A 14,860-nucleotide genomic window follows, 5' to 3' on the forward strand; every position below is an offset into this window, starting at 1 on the left:
CTGACTGGTTGGTTGGTTGGTTGGTTGGTTGACTGGTTGTCTGACTGGTTGACTGACTGACTGGTTGACTGGTTGACTGACTGACTGGTTGACTGACTGACTGGTTGATTGACTGACTGACTGACTGGTTGATTGACTGACTGACTGGTTGACTGACTGGTTGGTTGACTGACTGACTGACTGACTGGTTGACTGACTGGTTGACTGACTGGTTGGTTGACTGACTGACTGGTTGGTTGACTGACTGACTGGTTGGTTGACTGACTGGTTGATTGACTGACTGACTGGTTGACTGACTGACTGACTGGTTGACTGACTGACTGGTTGACTGACTGGTTGGTTGACTGACTGACTGGTTGGTTGACTGGTTGGTTGACTGGTTGGTTGACTGGTTGACTGACTGGTTGACTGACTGGTTGGTTGACTGACTGACTGGTTAGTTGACTGACTGACTGACTGACTGGTTGACTGACTGACAACCAGTCAGTCAGTCAACCAGTCAGTCAGTCAACCAGTCAGTCAGTCAACCAGTCAACCAGTCAGTCAGTCAGTCAGTCAGTCAACCAGTCAACCAGTCAGTCAGTCAACCAGTCAGTCAGACTGACTGGTTGACTGGTTTGACTGACTTTTTGGTTGACTGACTGGTTGGTTGACTGGTTGGTTGACTGGTTGGTTGACTGACTGACTGGTTGACTGACTGACTGACTGACTGGTTGACTGACTGGTTGGTTGACTGACTGACTGGTTGACTGACTGACTGACTGGTTGACTGACTGGTTGGTTGACTGACTGGTTTGACTGACTTTTTGGCTGACTGGTTGGTTGACTGACTGACTGGTTGGTTGACTGACTGGTTGGTTGACTGACTGACTGACTGACTGGTTGGTTGACTGACTGGTTGGTTGGTTGGTTGACTGACTGACTGACTGACTGGTTGACTGACTGACTGACTGGTTGGTTGACTGACTGACTGGTTGGTTGACTGACTGACTGATTGGTTGACTGACTGACTGACTGGTTGACTGACTGACTGATTGGTTGACTGACTGACTGATTGGTTAGTTGACTGACTGGTTAGTTGACTGACTGACTGGTTAGTTGACTGACTGACTGGTTGGTTGACTGACTGACTGGTTGGTTGACTGACTGACTGGTTGACTGACTGACTGACTGGTTGACTGACTGACTGTTTGACTGACTGACTGGTTGACTGACTGGTTGACTGACTGACTGACTGACTGACTGACTGACTGGTTGACTGACTGACTGGTTGGTTGACTGACTGGTTGGTTGGTTGACTGACTGACTGGTTGACTGACTGGTTGGTTGACTGACTGACTGACTGACTGGTTGGTTGACTGACTGGTTGGTTGGCTGACTGGTTGGTTGGTTGGTTGACTGGTTGGTTGACTGGTTGGTTAACTGGCTGACTGACTGGCTGGCTGACTGACTGACTGGCTCCTGTGTTTCAGGAAGCATTCAGAGCTGTCAGAGCTGAATGTGAAGTTGATGGAGGCCCTGTCTCTTTATGCTAAGCTTATGAATGAGGACTATGCCATGTACACAAAGCTACAGACCCAGCAGTACTACATGCATCAATCTGCCAACACAGCACAACAGGTAGGTCACTCTCATCTCTCTCTTTCTCGCCCTCTCTCATTCTTTCTCAAAATGCGGCCCACCAATGCACGGTAGAAAGATAAAAATGTATTGCTGCTTCCCGAGTGGTGCAGTGGTCTAAGGCACGGCATCTCAGTGCAAAAGGAGTCACTCAGTCCCTGGTTTGAATCCAGGCAGTATCAAATCCGGCTGTGATTGGGAGTCCCATAGGGCGGTGCACAATTGGCCCAGCATCTTCCGGGTTTGGCCAGGGTAGGCCGTTATTGTAAATAAGAATTTGCCTAGTTAAAATAAAGGTTCAATTAAAAACACATTTTATAAATGTATTTTAAACATTGTTGAACGAAGACAGTTTTGTCTAAGGAAAAGAGGGAAAGTTGGCTACAGAACCTGTATACGAAAGGCAGTGGTAACGTGGGAGGGTTGAGACGGCCTACTTTTCTTTAGCCTCCTCAAGGGAGAGAGAAACGTAGCAAGACTGTTACTTTACTATTAAACTCAATGCTGCTATTGTTTTTAATTTGGTAAATCAGCTTGTTTCTTAACCAGGCACTAGAAGGCTGGTGGTGACTGGTTAGCTACAGGGAAGTAATTACTGACTTAGCAGACCACCACCACCAGTTTGTGATAGTAGTAAGGATGAAATACAGCTATTTGACAAGACCACCATCTTCAACTTTTTAACGAGGTAACTTCTGGTCTATACGTTTGGTATTCAGAACCCTTGACTTGTTCCACATTTTGTTACGTTACATCCTTATTCTAAAATTAAATAAAAATCCTCATCAATCTACACACAATACCCCATAATGACAAAATGAAAACAGGTTTAGACATTTTTGCACAGTTATTAAAAACAGCTTATTTACATAGGTCTTCAGACCCTTTGCTATGAGACTCGAAATTGAGCTCAGGTGCCTCCTGTTTTCATTGGCCATCCTTGAGATGTTTCTACAACTTGATTGGAGTACAAATTCAATTGATTGGACATGATTTGGAAAGGCACACAGCTGTCTATATAAGGTCCCACAGTTGACAATGCATGTCAGAACAGAAACCAAGGTTTAAGGAATTGTCCGTGAAGCTCTGAGACAGGATTGTGTCGAGGCACAGATCTGGGACGGGTACCAAAACATTTCGGCAGCATTGAAGGTCCCAAAGAACATTGTGGCCTCCATCGTTCTTAAATGGAAGAAGTTTGGAACCACCAAGACTTCCTAGAGCTGGCCGCCCGGCCAAACTGACCAATCAGGGGAGAAGGGCCTTGGTCTGGTAGGTGACCAAGACCCCGATGGTCACTCTGACAGAGCTCCAGAGTTCCTCTGTGGAGATGGGACAACCATCTCTGCAGCACTCCACCAATCAGGCCTCGGAAGCCACTCCTCAGTAAAAGGCACATGACAGCCCACTTGGAGTTTGCCTAAAGGCACCTAAAGGACTCTCAAACCATGAGAAACAAGGTTATCTGGTCTGATGAAACCAAGATTGAACTCTTTGGCCTGAATGCCAAGCATCTGGAGGAAACCTGGCACCATCCCTACGGTGGAGCATGGTGGTGGTAGCATGCTGTGGGGATGCTTTTCAGCGGCAGGGACTGGGAGACTATTCAGACCCCTTGACTTTTTCCACATTTTGCTACGTCACGGCCTTATTCTAAAATGGATTACATTTTTCCCCCCTCATCAATCTACACACAATACCCCATAATGACAAAGCAAAATAAGTTTTAGACATTTTAGCAATTTTATAAAAATACAAAAACTGAAATATCACATTTACATAAGTATTCAGACCCTTTACTCAGTACTTTGTTGAAGCGCCATCTTGGGTATGATGCTACAAGCTTGGCACACCTGTACAGTGGTTTAAAGTACTTATATAAAAATACTTTAAAGTACTACCTAAGTAGTTTATTGGGGTATCTGTACCTTACTTTACTATTTATATTTTTGGCTACTTTTACTTCACTACATTCCTAAAGAAAATAATATACTTTCTACTCCAATACATTTTCCCTGACACCCAAAAGTACTTGTTACATTTTGACAGGAAAATGGTCCTATTCTCACACACTTATCAAGAGAACATCCCTGGTCATCCCTACTGCCTCTGATCTGGCAGACTCACTAAATACAAATGCTTTGTTTGTAAATTATGTCTGAGTGTTGGAGTTTGCTCCTTACATACACTTAGGTTGAAGTCATTAACTCGTTTTTCAATCACTCCACAAATGTCTTGTTAACAAACTATAGTTTTGGCAAGTCGGTTAGGACATCTACTTTGTGCATGACACAAGTAATTTTTCCAGCAATTGTTTACAGACAGATTATTTCACTTATAACTCACTGTATCACAATTTCAGTGGGTCAGAAGTTTACATACACTAAGTTGACTGTGCCTTTAAACAGCTTGGACAATTCCAGAAAATGATATGGCTTTGAAGCTTCTGATAGGCTGACATAATTTGAGTCAATTGGCGGTGTACCTGTGGATGTAGTTCAAGGCCTACCTTCAAACTCAGTGCCTCTTTGCTTGACATCATGGGGAAATCAAAAGAAATCAGCCAAGACCTCAGAAAAAAATTGTAGACCTCCACAAGTCTGGTTCATCCTTGGGAGCAATTTCCAAACGCCTGAAGGTACCACGTTCATCTGTACAAACACTAGTACGCAAGTATAAACACCATGGGACCACGCAGCCATCATACTACTCAGGAAGGAGACACATTCTGTTTATTTTTATTTTATTTCACCTTTATTTAACCAGGTAGGCTAGTTGAGAACAGGTTCTCATTTGCAACTGCGACCTGGCCAAGATAAAGCATAGCAATTCGACACATACAACAACAGAGTTACACATGGAATAAACAAAACATACCGTCAATAATACAGTAGAACAAAAGAAAACCAAAAGTCTATATACAGTGAGTGCAAATGTAAGTTAAGGCAATAAATAGGCCATGGTGGCGAAGCAATTACAATATAGCAATTAAACACTGGAATGGTAGATGTATGTGCAAGTAGAGATACTGGGGTGCAAAGGAGCAAGATAAATAAATAAATACAGTATGGGGATGAGGTAGGTAGATTGATGGGCTGTTTACAGATGGGCTTTGTACAGGTGCAATGATCTGTGAGCTGCTCTGACAGCTGGTGCTTAAAACTAGTGAGGGAGGTAAGAGTCTCCAGCTTCAGAGATTTTTGCAGTTCGTTCCAGTCATTGGCAGCAGAGAACTGAAAGGAAAGCTGACCAAACGAGCAATTGGCTTTGGGGGTGACCGGTGAGATATACCTGCCTGAGCGCGTGCTGCTATGGTGACCAGTGAGCTGAGATAAGGCGGGGCTTTACCTAGCAGAGACTTGTAGATAACCTGTAGCCAGTGGGTTTGGCGACGAGTATGAAGCGAGGGCCAACCAACGAGAGCGTACAGGTCGCAATGGTGGGTAGTATATGGGGCTTTGGTGACAAAACGGATGGCACTGTGATAGACTGCATCCAGTTTGTTGAGTAGAGTGTTGGAGGCTATTTTATAGATGACATCACCGAAGTCGAGGATCGGTAGGATGGTCAGTTTTACGAGGGTATGTTTGGCAGCATGAGTGAAGGATGCTTTGTTGCGATATAGGAAGCCGATTCTAGATTTAATTTTGGATTGGAGATGCTTAATGTGAGTCTGGAAGGAGAGTTTACAGTCTAACCAGACACCCAGGTATGTGTAATTGTCCACGTATTCTAAGTCAGAGCCGTCCAGAGTAGTGATGCTGGACGGGCGAGCAGGTGTGGGCAGTAATCGATTGAATAGCATGCATTTAGTTTTACTTGCGTTTAAGAGCAGTTGGAGGCCACGGAAGGAGAGTTGTATGGCATTGAAGCTCGTCTGGAGGTTAGTTAACACAGTGTCCAAAGAGGGGCCAGAAGTATACAGAATGGTGTCGTCTGCATAGAGGTGGATCAGATAATCACCAGCAGCAAGAGCAACATCATTGATGTATACAGACGAGAGTCGGCCCGAGAATTGAACCCTGTGGCACCCCCATAGACTGCCAGAGGTCCGGACAACAGGCCCTCCGATTTGATACACTGAACTCTATCAGAGAAGTAGTTGGTAAACCAGGCGAGGCAATCATTTGAGAAACCAAGGCTATCGAGTCTGCCAATAAGAATGTGGTGATTGACAGAGCCGAAAGCCTTGGCCAGGTCGATGAATACGGCTGCACACTAATGTCTCTTATCGATAGAGGTTATGATGTCGTTTAGTACCTTGAGTGTGGCTGAGGTGCACCCATGACCAGCTCTGAAACCAGATTGCATTGCGGAGAAGGTACGGTGGGATTCGAAATGGTCGGTAATCTGTTTGTTAACTTAGCTTTCGAAGACCTTAGAAAGACAGGGTAGGATAGATATAGGTCTGTAGCAGTTTGGGTCTAGAGTGTCAAAGGGGATGACCGCGGCAGCTTTCCAATCTTTGGGAATTTCAGACGATACGAAAGAGAGGTTGAGAGGACTCTGTCTCCTAGAGATGAACGTACTTTGGTGCGAAAAGTGCAAATCAATCCCAGAGTAACAGCAGAGGACCTTGTGAAGATGCTGCAGGAAACGGGTACAAAAGTATCTATATCCACAGTAAAACGAGTCCTATATCGACATAACCTGAAAGGCCGCTCAGCAAGGAAGAAGCAACTGCTCCAAAACCGCCATAGAAAATCCAGACTACGGTTTGCAACTGCACATGGGGACAAATATCGTACTTTTTGGAGAAATGTTCTCTGGTGTGATGAAACAATAATAGAATTGTTGGGCCATAATGACCATCGTTATGTTTGGAGGAAAAACCGGGAGGATCGCAAGCCGAAGAACACCATCCAAACCGTGAAGCGCAGAATCAAATCTAATTGTATTTGTCACATACACACATGGTTAGCAGATGTTAATGCGAGTGTAGTGAAATGCTTGTGCTTCTAATTCCGACCATGCAGTAAAATCTAACATGTAATCTAACCTAACAATTTCACAACAACTACCTTACACACACACGTTTAAAGGAATGGATAAGAATATGTACATAAAAATATATGAATGAGAGATGGCCGAACGGCATAGGCAAGATACAGTAGATGGTATAGAGTACAGTATATATTGTGGCAAAGAAGGGGGTCGAGTGATAAATGGCAGATATGTGAGGGCAGAACTAATAAACGGGCTCTGCCCGATCACTAAAATGGCCACCCGATCAGAACTACAGATCACAAAATGGCCGACTGCCAAAACTACAATTCCCAGAAGCAAGGGGAACCCTCAGAAGGTGGAGCCGACCCACGGATAAAAGGTCAAGAAAAACCAGGAAGAGAGAGAGAGGGTGGGAAGGATCTATGAACCATAGAGAAAGAGACAATCTACATTGGCTGCATTTACCGTGTACGAGCTGGACTGTTTTGGACTTACCTGTTGGCGTTTAGACCTGGACCTACCGAGAACCAGATTTGTGTACCGAACCCTGCTATCCTTGACCTTACCTGCAGCCTGGGTGGACCAGGACAGCGAAACAAACACACAGGTACTGTCATGTTCGAAAGAACTTTCATTCTGGGCTGACTTTGGTGACAGTTTCCCACTTAATTTGTGACAAACGCTCCTAACTTTGAAGAGGTTTGCCACAATACTTATGAGATGAGTAAGGTAGAGTATGTAAACATTATATAAAGTGGCTAGTGATACATTTATTACATACATTTTTCATTATTAAAGTGGCTAGAGATGAGTCAGTATGTTGGCAGCAGCCACTCAATGTTAGTGATGGCTGTTTAATAGTTTGATGGCCTTGAGATGGAAGCTGTTTTTCAGTCTCCCGGTCCCCGCTTTGATGCACCTGTACTGACCTCGCCTTCTGGATAGTAGCGGGGTGAACAGGCAGTGGCTCGGGTGGTTGTTGTCCTTGATGATCTTTTTGGTCTTCCTGTGACATCAGGTGGTGTAGGTGTCCTGGAGGGCAGGTAGTTTGCCCCCGGTGATGCGTTGTGCAGACCTCACTACCCTCTGGAGAGCCTTACGGTTGTGGGCGGAGCAGTTGCCGTACCAGGTGGTGATGCAGCCCGACAGGATGCTCTCGATTGTGCATCTGTGACAAGCCAAATTTCTTCATTCTCCTGAGGTTGAAGAGGCGCTGCTGCGCCTTCTTCATCACGCTGTCTGTATGGGTGGACCATTTCAGTTTGTCCGTGATGTGTACGCCGAGGAACTTAACTTTCCACTTCTCCACTACTGTCCCGTCGATGTGGATAGGGGGCTGCTCCCTCCGCTGTTTTTTGAAGTCCACGATCATCTCCTTTGTTTTGTTGACATTGAGTGTGAGGTTATTTTCTTGACACCACAATCTGAGGGCCCTCACCACCTCCCTGTAGGCCGTCTCGTCATTGTAGGTAATCAAGCCTACCACTGTAGTGTCGTCTGCAAACTTGATGATTGAGTTGGAGGCGTGCATGGCCATGCAGTCATGGGTGAACAGGAAGTACAGGAGAGGGCTGCTTTGCAGCATCATGTTGTGGGGGTGCTTTGCTGCAGGAGGAACTGGTGCACTTCACAAAATAGATGGCATCATGAGGTAGGAAAATTGTGGATATAGTGAAGCAACATCTCAAGACATTAGTCAGGAAGTTAAAGCTTGGTCGCATTGGGTGTTCCAAATGGACAATGACCCCAAGCATACTTCCAAAGTTGTGGAAAAATGGCTTAAGGACAACAAAGTCAAGGTATTGGAGTGGCCATCACAAAGCCCTGACCTCAGTCCTATAGAAAAGGTGTGGGCAGAACTGAAAAAGCGTGTGTGAGCAAGGAGGTCTACAAACCTGACTCAGTTACACCAGCTCTGTCAGGAGGAATGGGCCAAAATTCACCCAACTAATTGTGGGAAGCTTGTGGAAGGCTACCCAAAACGTTTGACTCAAGTTGAACAATTTAAAGGCAATACACTCAATTAGTATTTGGTAGCATGTAAACTTCTGACCCACTGGGAATGTGATGCAAGAAATGCAATCTGAAATAAATCATTCCCTCTACTATTATTCTGACATTTCACATTCTTAAAATAAAGTGGTGATCCTAACTGACCTAAGACAGGGAATTGTTACTAGGATTAAATGTCAGGAATTGTGAGAAACGGAGCTTAAATGTATTTGGCGAAGGTGTATGTAAACTTCCGACTTCAACTGTATATATAGATATAGATGTATATATAGATATAGATGTGTAGTATTCTGTGTTCGTTCCCCAAGGTGTACCCGGGTCAGTCTGCAGGGTCCTATGGGATGAGCGGTCCAGGAGGGGTACAGCAGGGATACCATGTTTCTCTGGAGCAGCTACAGACTGGCCAGCCAGCACCCAGGTGACTGTCCTAACAACCATTCACACACACCTAACGCTAAAGCGATCTTCACAAATGGAGCTGATGGAAGTCCGTTTGCATTGTGTTCCAAAAATTCAACCGCACAAATGTACGTAGAACTACATAGAGAGCGACGCTAACAGACATCCGTCAGCTCCGTTTGTGTAGACTTTGTAGATCCTTTTACCTGCTGTGTGTGTGTTCTAGTGATGTCCATATGTACATGGGCCAGCCTCCAGTCTACAGTCCAGCTGCAGAGGGCATGTCCTACCAGCCTCCAGCCAATCAGCCATCCAGCTACAGCTCCATCCCTGGCCAGAGCCTTCCACCCCCGCCTGACACACAGCAGCACCCCTACCCCGAGAAGGCTCTTCTATAGAAAACGCCACGCTACACGCCACACTACGCCACGCTACACACTACGCTACGCCATGCTACACGCTACGCCACGCTACATGCTTTGTTACGCCACGCTACACACTACGCCACGCTACGCCACGCTACATGCTTTGTTACGCCATGCTACACACTACGCTAAGCCACGCTACACGCTACGCCACACTACGCCACGCCACACTACGTGCTTTGTTACACTACGCTACGCTACGCCACGCTACATGCTTTGTTACGCCACGCTACACACTATGCCACGCTACAAGCTAAGCAACGCTACACGCTACACCACACTACGCCACGCCACACACTACGCCACACCACGCTACGCCACGCTACATGCTTTGTTACGCCACGCTACACACTACGCCACGCTACGCCACGCTACATGCTTTGTTACGCCATGCTACACACTACGCTAAGCCACGCTACACGCTACGCCACACTACGCCACGCCACACTACGCCACGCTACGCCACACTACGCCACACTACACCACGCCACACGCTACGCTACACGCCACGCTCACACTACGCCACGCTACACTACACGCTACGCCACTCTACACGCCATGCGCACACTACACCACGCTATACCACGCTTCACACTACGCCACACACCCACACTACAAACTACACACACCCACATTGCAAACTACACACGCCACACACCCACACTACAAACTACACATGCCACACACCCACACTACACATGCCACACGCCACACACCCACACTACACACGCCACACACCCACACTACACACGCCACACAAACACTACAAACTACACATGCTACACACCCACACTACACAACCACACTACTGCTCTCTCTGTCATTTCGTCTCTCTCTGTCATTTCATCTCTCTCTCTGCCATTTAATTTCTCTCTCTCTTTCTTTCTTTCTTTCTTTCTTTCTTTCTTTCTTTCTTTCTTTCTTTCTTTCTTTCTTTCTTTCTTTCTTTCTTTCTTTCTTTCTTTTTTTCTTTCTTTCTTTCTTTTTCTTTCTTTCTTTCTTTTATTTTTATATATATATATATATATATATATATATTTTCACCCTACAAGAGCAGAACCATGAAGCCCGTGTGGAGTGTCCAGCATATGAACAGACTGAGTGATGTTCCACATCATGAAGAGAGAAGCAGCAACTTGTTTAACTTTTCTTTTTTAAAGGAAACTGAAAATGTTATGCTACTTCATTCTTTCTTATCGTTTTAGAAATACTAAAGACTGAAGCCACTTTCAGGATGAGAAAATAGTGAAACATGCAGACATTGTATAAATGTACTGTACTGGTGATATATACTCACCCACACTCTACTGGTGATGTACTACAGTGCATTCGGAAAGTATTCAGACCCCTTGACATTTTCCACATTTTGTTACGTTACAGCCTCATTCTAAAATGGATTAAATTACTTTTTTTCCTCATCAATCTACACACAATACCCCATAAGGACGAAGCAAAAACAGGTTTTTAGAGATTTTTGCAAATGTATAAAAAATAAAATAGATACTTTATTTACATAAGTATTCAGACTCTTTGCTATGAGACTCGAAATTGAGCTCAGGTGCATCCTGTTTCCATTGATCATCCTTGATGTTTCTACAACTTGATTGGAGTCCACCTGTGGTAAATTCAATTGATTGGACATGATTTGGAAAGGCACACACTTGTCTATATTAAGGTCCCACAGTCGACAGTGCATGTCAGAGCAGAAACCAAGCCATGAGGTGGAAGGAATTGTCCGTGAAGCTCTGAGACAGGATTGTGTTGAGGCACAGATCTGGGAAGGGTACCAAACATTTCGGCAGCATTGAACCTTCCCAAGAACACAGTGGCCTCCATCATTTTTAAATGGAAGAAGTTTGGAACCACCAAGACTCTTCCTAGAGCTGGCCGCCCGGCCAAACTGAGCAGTCGGGGGAGAAGGGCCTTGGTCTGAGAGGTGACCAGGAACCCGATGGCCACCCGATGACAGAGCTCCAGAATTCCTCTGTGGAGATGGGATAACCTTCCAGAAAAACTACAATCTCTGCATCACTCAACAATCAGGCTTTTATAGTAGAGTTGCCTGATGGAAGCCACTCAGTAAAATGACAGCCCGCTTGGAATTTGCCAAAAGGGCTCTCAGACCATGATAAACAAGATTTTCTGGTCCGATGAAACCAAGATTGAACTCTTTGCCTGAATGCCAAGCGTCACATCTGGAGGGAACCTGGCACCATGCCTACGGTGAAGCATGGTGGTGGCAGCATTATGCTGTGGGGATGATTTTCAGCAGCAGGGACTGGGAGACTAGTCAGGATCGAGGAAAAGATGAATGGAGCAAAGTACAGAGAGATCCTTGATGAAAACCTGTTCCAGAGTGCTCGGACCTCAGACTGGGGTGAAGGTTCACCTTCCAACAGGACAACGACCCTAAGCACACAGCCAAGACAACGCAGGAGTGGCTTCAAGGCAAGTCTCTGAATGTCTTTGAGTGGCCAGCCAGAGCCCGGACTTAAACCCAATCGAACATCTCTGGAGAGACCTGAAAATGGCTGTGCAGTGACGCTCCCCATCCAAGATTGAGAGGATCTGCAGAGAAGAATGGTAGAAACTCCCCAAATACATGTATGCCAAGCTTGTAGAGTCATACCCAAGAACACTTGAGGCTGTAATCGCTGCCAAAAGTCCTTCATCAAAGTACTGAGTAAAGGGTCTGAATACACCGTTTTTGCTTTGTTATTAGGGGGTATTGTGTGTAGATTGATGAGGAAAAAAAAATTTGAATCTGTTTTATAAAAAGGTTGTAACATAACAAAATGTGGAAAAAGTGAAGGGGTCTAAATACTTTCCGAATGCTCTGTATATTGTACTGGTGAGATATACTGTACTTGCCATATGAAATAGTATAGTACATTTATACTCTACTGGTACTATATACTATACTAGTCATATGATATAGTACATATATACAGTACTGGTACAATATACTATACTAGTCATGATATAGTACATATATACAGTACTGGTGATGTATACTGTACTAGTCATATGATATAGTACATATATTCTGTACTTGTGACACATACTGTACTAGTCATATGATATAGTACATATGTGCTGTACTATATCATGTGACTAGTACAGTATATATACATACATACATACATACATGCATGCATGCATGCATGCATGCATGCCCAAAGGTATGTGGACACCTGTTTCTCGAACATCTCATTCCAAGATCCTGGGCATTAATATGGAGTTGGTCCCCCCTTTGCTGCTATAACAGCCTCCACTCTTCTGGGAAGGCTTTCCACTAGATGTTGGAACATTGCTCCAGGGACTTGCTTCAATCCAGCCACAAGCATTAATGAGGTCGGGCACTGATGTTGGGCGATTAGGCCTGGCTCACAGTCGGGGTTCCAATTCATCCCAAAAGTGTTTGATGGGTTTGAGGTCAGGGCTCTGTGCAGGCCAGTCAAGTTCTTCCACACCGATCTCGACAAACCTTTTCTGCATGGACCTTGCTTTATCCACGGGGGCATTGTCATGCTGAAACAGGAAAGGACCTTCCCTAAACTGTTGCCACAAAGTTGGAAGCACAGAATCGTCTAGAATGTCATTGTATGATGCCACGTTAAGATTTCCCTTCACTGGAACTAAGGAGCCTAGCCGAACCATTATTCCTCCTCCAACCAACTTTACAGTTGACACTATGCATTCGGGCAACCGTTGTTGCTCCTAGACGTTTCCACTTCACAATAACACCACTTACAGTTGACCGGGGCAGCTCTAGCAGGGCAGAAATTTGACGAACTGACTTGTTGGAAATGTGGCGTCCTATGACGGTGCTACGTTGAAAGTCACTGAGCTCTTCAGTAAGGTCGTTCTACTGCCAGTGTTCACCTATGGAGATTGCATGGCTGTGTGCTCAATTTTTATACACCTGTCAGCAATGGGTGTGGCTGAAATAGCTGAATCCACTAGTTTGAAGGGGTGTCCGCATATTTTTGTATATGTAGTGTGTGTACTGTACTGGTGATATGTACTGTACTAGTAATATGATATAGTATACATACTGTACTGGTGGTATGTACTGTACTAGTAATATGATATAGTATATATACTGTACTGGTGGTATGGACTAGTAATATGATAGTGTGTATATATAATGTACTAGTGAATGATATAGTATATGTACTGTACTAGTAATATTATATAGCATGTATACTTTCCTGAGTGTTTGTCTGTCCAGGTCTGATGGGGTGTGTGTGTGTTTCCCAAACAAAACAACAAGCAGCAATTGCCCCTGCTCTCCTGGACATGTGAGCACTGGCGTAGTCCCTGGGGACATGAAGTACACTACTCTAGACCAGAGCCTTATGAGGCAGCCCAATGAAGCTCGGTACAAAGTACTGAACTATGTAGGGAATAGGTTTCCATTTGAGATCCGCCTCCAGGGATCTGACTAATTCTGCTGTTGTCTTTAAGCTTCTCTTGCCAGTGTTAAATTGATCGTTTTTTTTATAGTGCGTTTTAATTTATATTTGATTATTGTTATGCTATTTTACATGCACAGTACTTTACAGAATTTGTCATGATAGAAAATGAATGTGATGTCCTTCCTGATTTTAGGTCTATATTTAAATAGCTCATAAGAAGTGTTCTCTCATTTTAACCCTTTAGATCCAGGAGCTGCTGTTCATCTCAATGTATTTATCTAACCTTACCTACCCCTTATAGACTGGCCTGTGACTGTATTTATCTAACCTTAACTACCCCTTATAGACTGGCCTCTGACTGTATTTATCTAACCTTAACTACCCCTTATAGACTGGCCCCTGACTGTATTTATCTAACCTTAACTACCCCTTATAGACTGGCCTCTGACTGTATTTATCTGAAGTAGAACCGAGCAATAGGTCTGTGGATGAAGGTTGTGTTTATACAACTAAAGAATCCTGTCACTTCAAGTCTGGGGAATGTCGTCTACTGTGTTGTCTTCTACTTCCTCCTAGCTCTGGTCCATAATGTCACTACATTATCTACTGCTCCCTAGCTCTGGTCTATACAGTCACTACTACCCCTAGCTTTGGTCTATACTGTCACTATGTTCTCTACTACCCCCTAGCTCTGGTCTATACTGTCACTACGTTCTCTACTGCCCCTAACTCTGGTCCATGCTGTCACTACATCCTCTACTGCCCCCTAGCTCTGGTCTATACATCCCTGATACTCGGAGCATGTAACAGACCTTAAGAGGATATAAAGGCCATTGGATCAACTGACAGTATAGTGTAGCATCAACCTTGAAACTTCATGCCTGGTTTAACTGTCATTTAATAGGATCTCTATGGGTTTACCTTTCAAACATGATAGTTGTAAAGGTTCTGTTAAATGTACCCAGCTGTTAATATTTACTCTTTTAACCATGCTTATTCATTGGTATTCACAATAAAACTAAAAGCCAAATGTCC

The 14,860-nt window shown here is 44.5% G+C and overlaps 1 protein-coding gene across 2 annotated transcripts in view; it reads left to right on the forward strand.

Moving 5' to 3' along the window:
* The window catches only part of stam (signal transducing adaptor molecule (SH3 domain and ITAM motif) 1), a 63,620-nt gene extending 52,762 nt beyond the window's left edge, over positions 1 to 10,858 (forward strand). The window contains exons 12-14 of one of the 2 annotated variants that reach the window (XM_045694581.1): positions 1,473 to 1,620; positions 8,889 to 8,998; positions 10,457 to 10,858. In XM_045694581.1, coding sequence (XP_045550537.1) covers positions 1,473 to 1,620; positions 8,889 to 8,998; positions 10,457 to 10,469 — 271 coding nt within the window. In that variant the 3' untranslated portion in view covers positions 10,470 to 10,858. Of the gene's footprint in view, positions 1 to 1,472; positions 1,621 to 8,888; positions 8,999 to 9,205; positions 9,454 to 10,456 lie in introns of those variants that run through there. The other variant, XM_045694580.1, reaches the window with a different exon arrangement.
* The last annotated feature ends 4,002 nt before the right edge of the window (positions 10,859 to 14,860 follow it).

Source organism: Salmo salar, chromosome ssa14 (assembly GCF_905237065.1).
Source record: "Salmo salar chromosome ssa14, Ssal_v3.1, whole genome shotgun sequence".
NCBI classification, from domain to species: domain Eukaryota; kingdom Metazoa; phylum Chordata; class Actinopteri; order Salmoniformes; family Salmonidae; genus Salmo; species Salmo salar.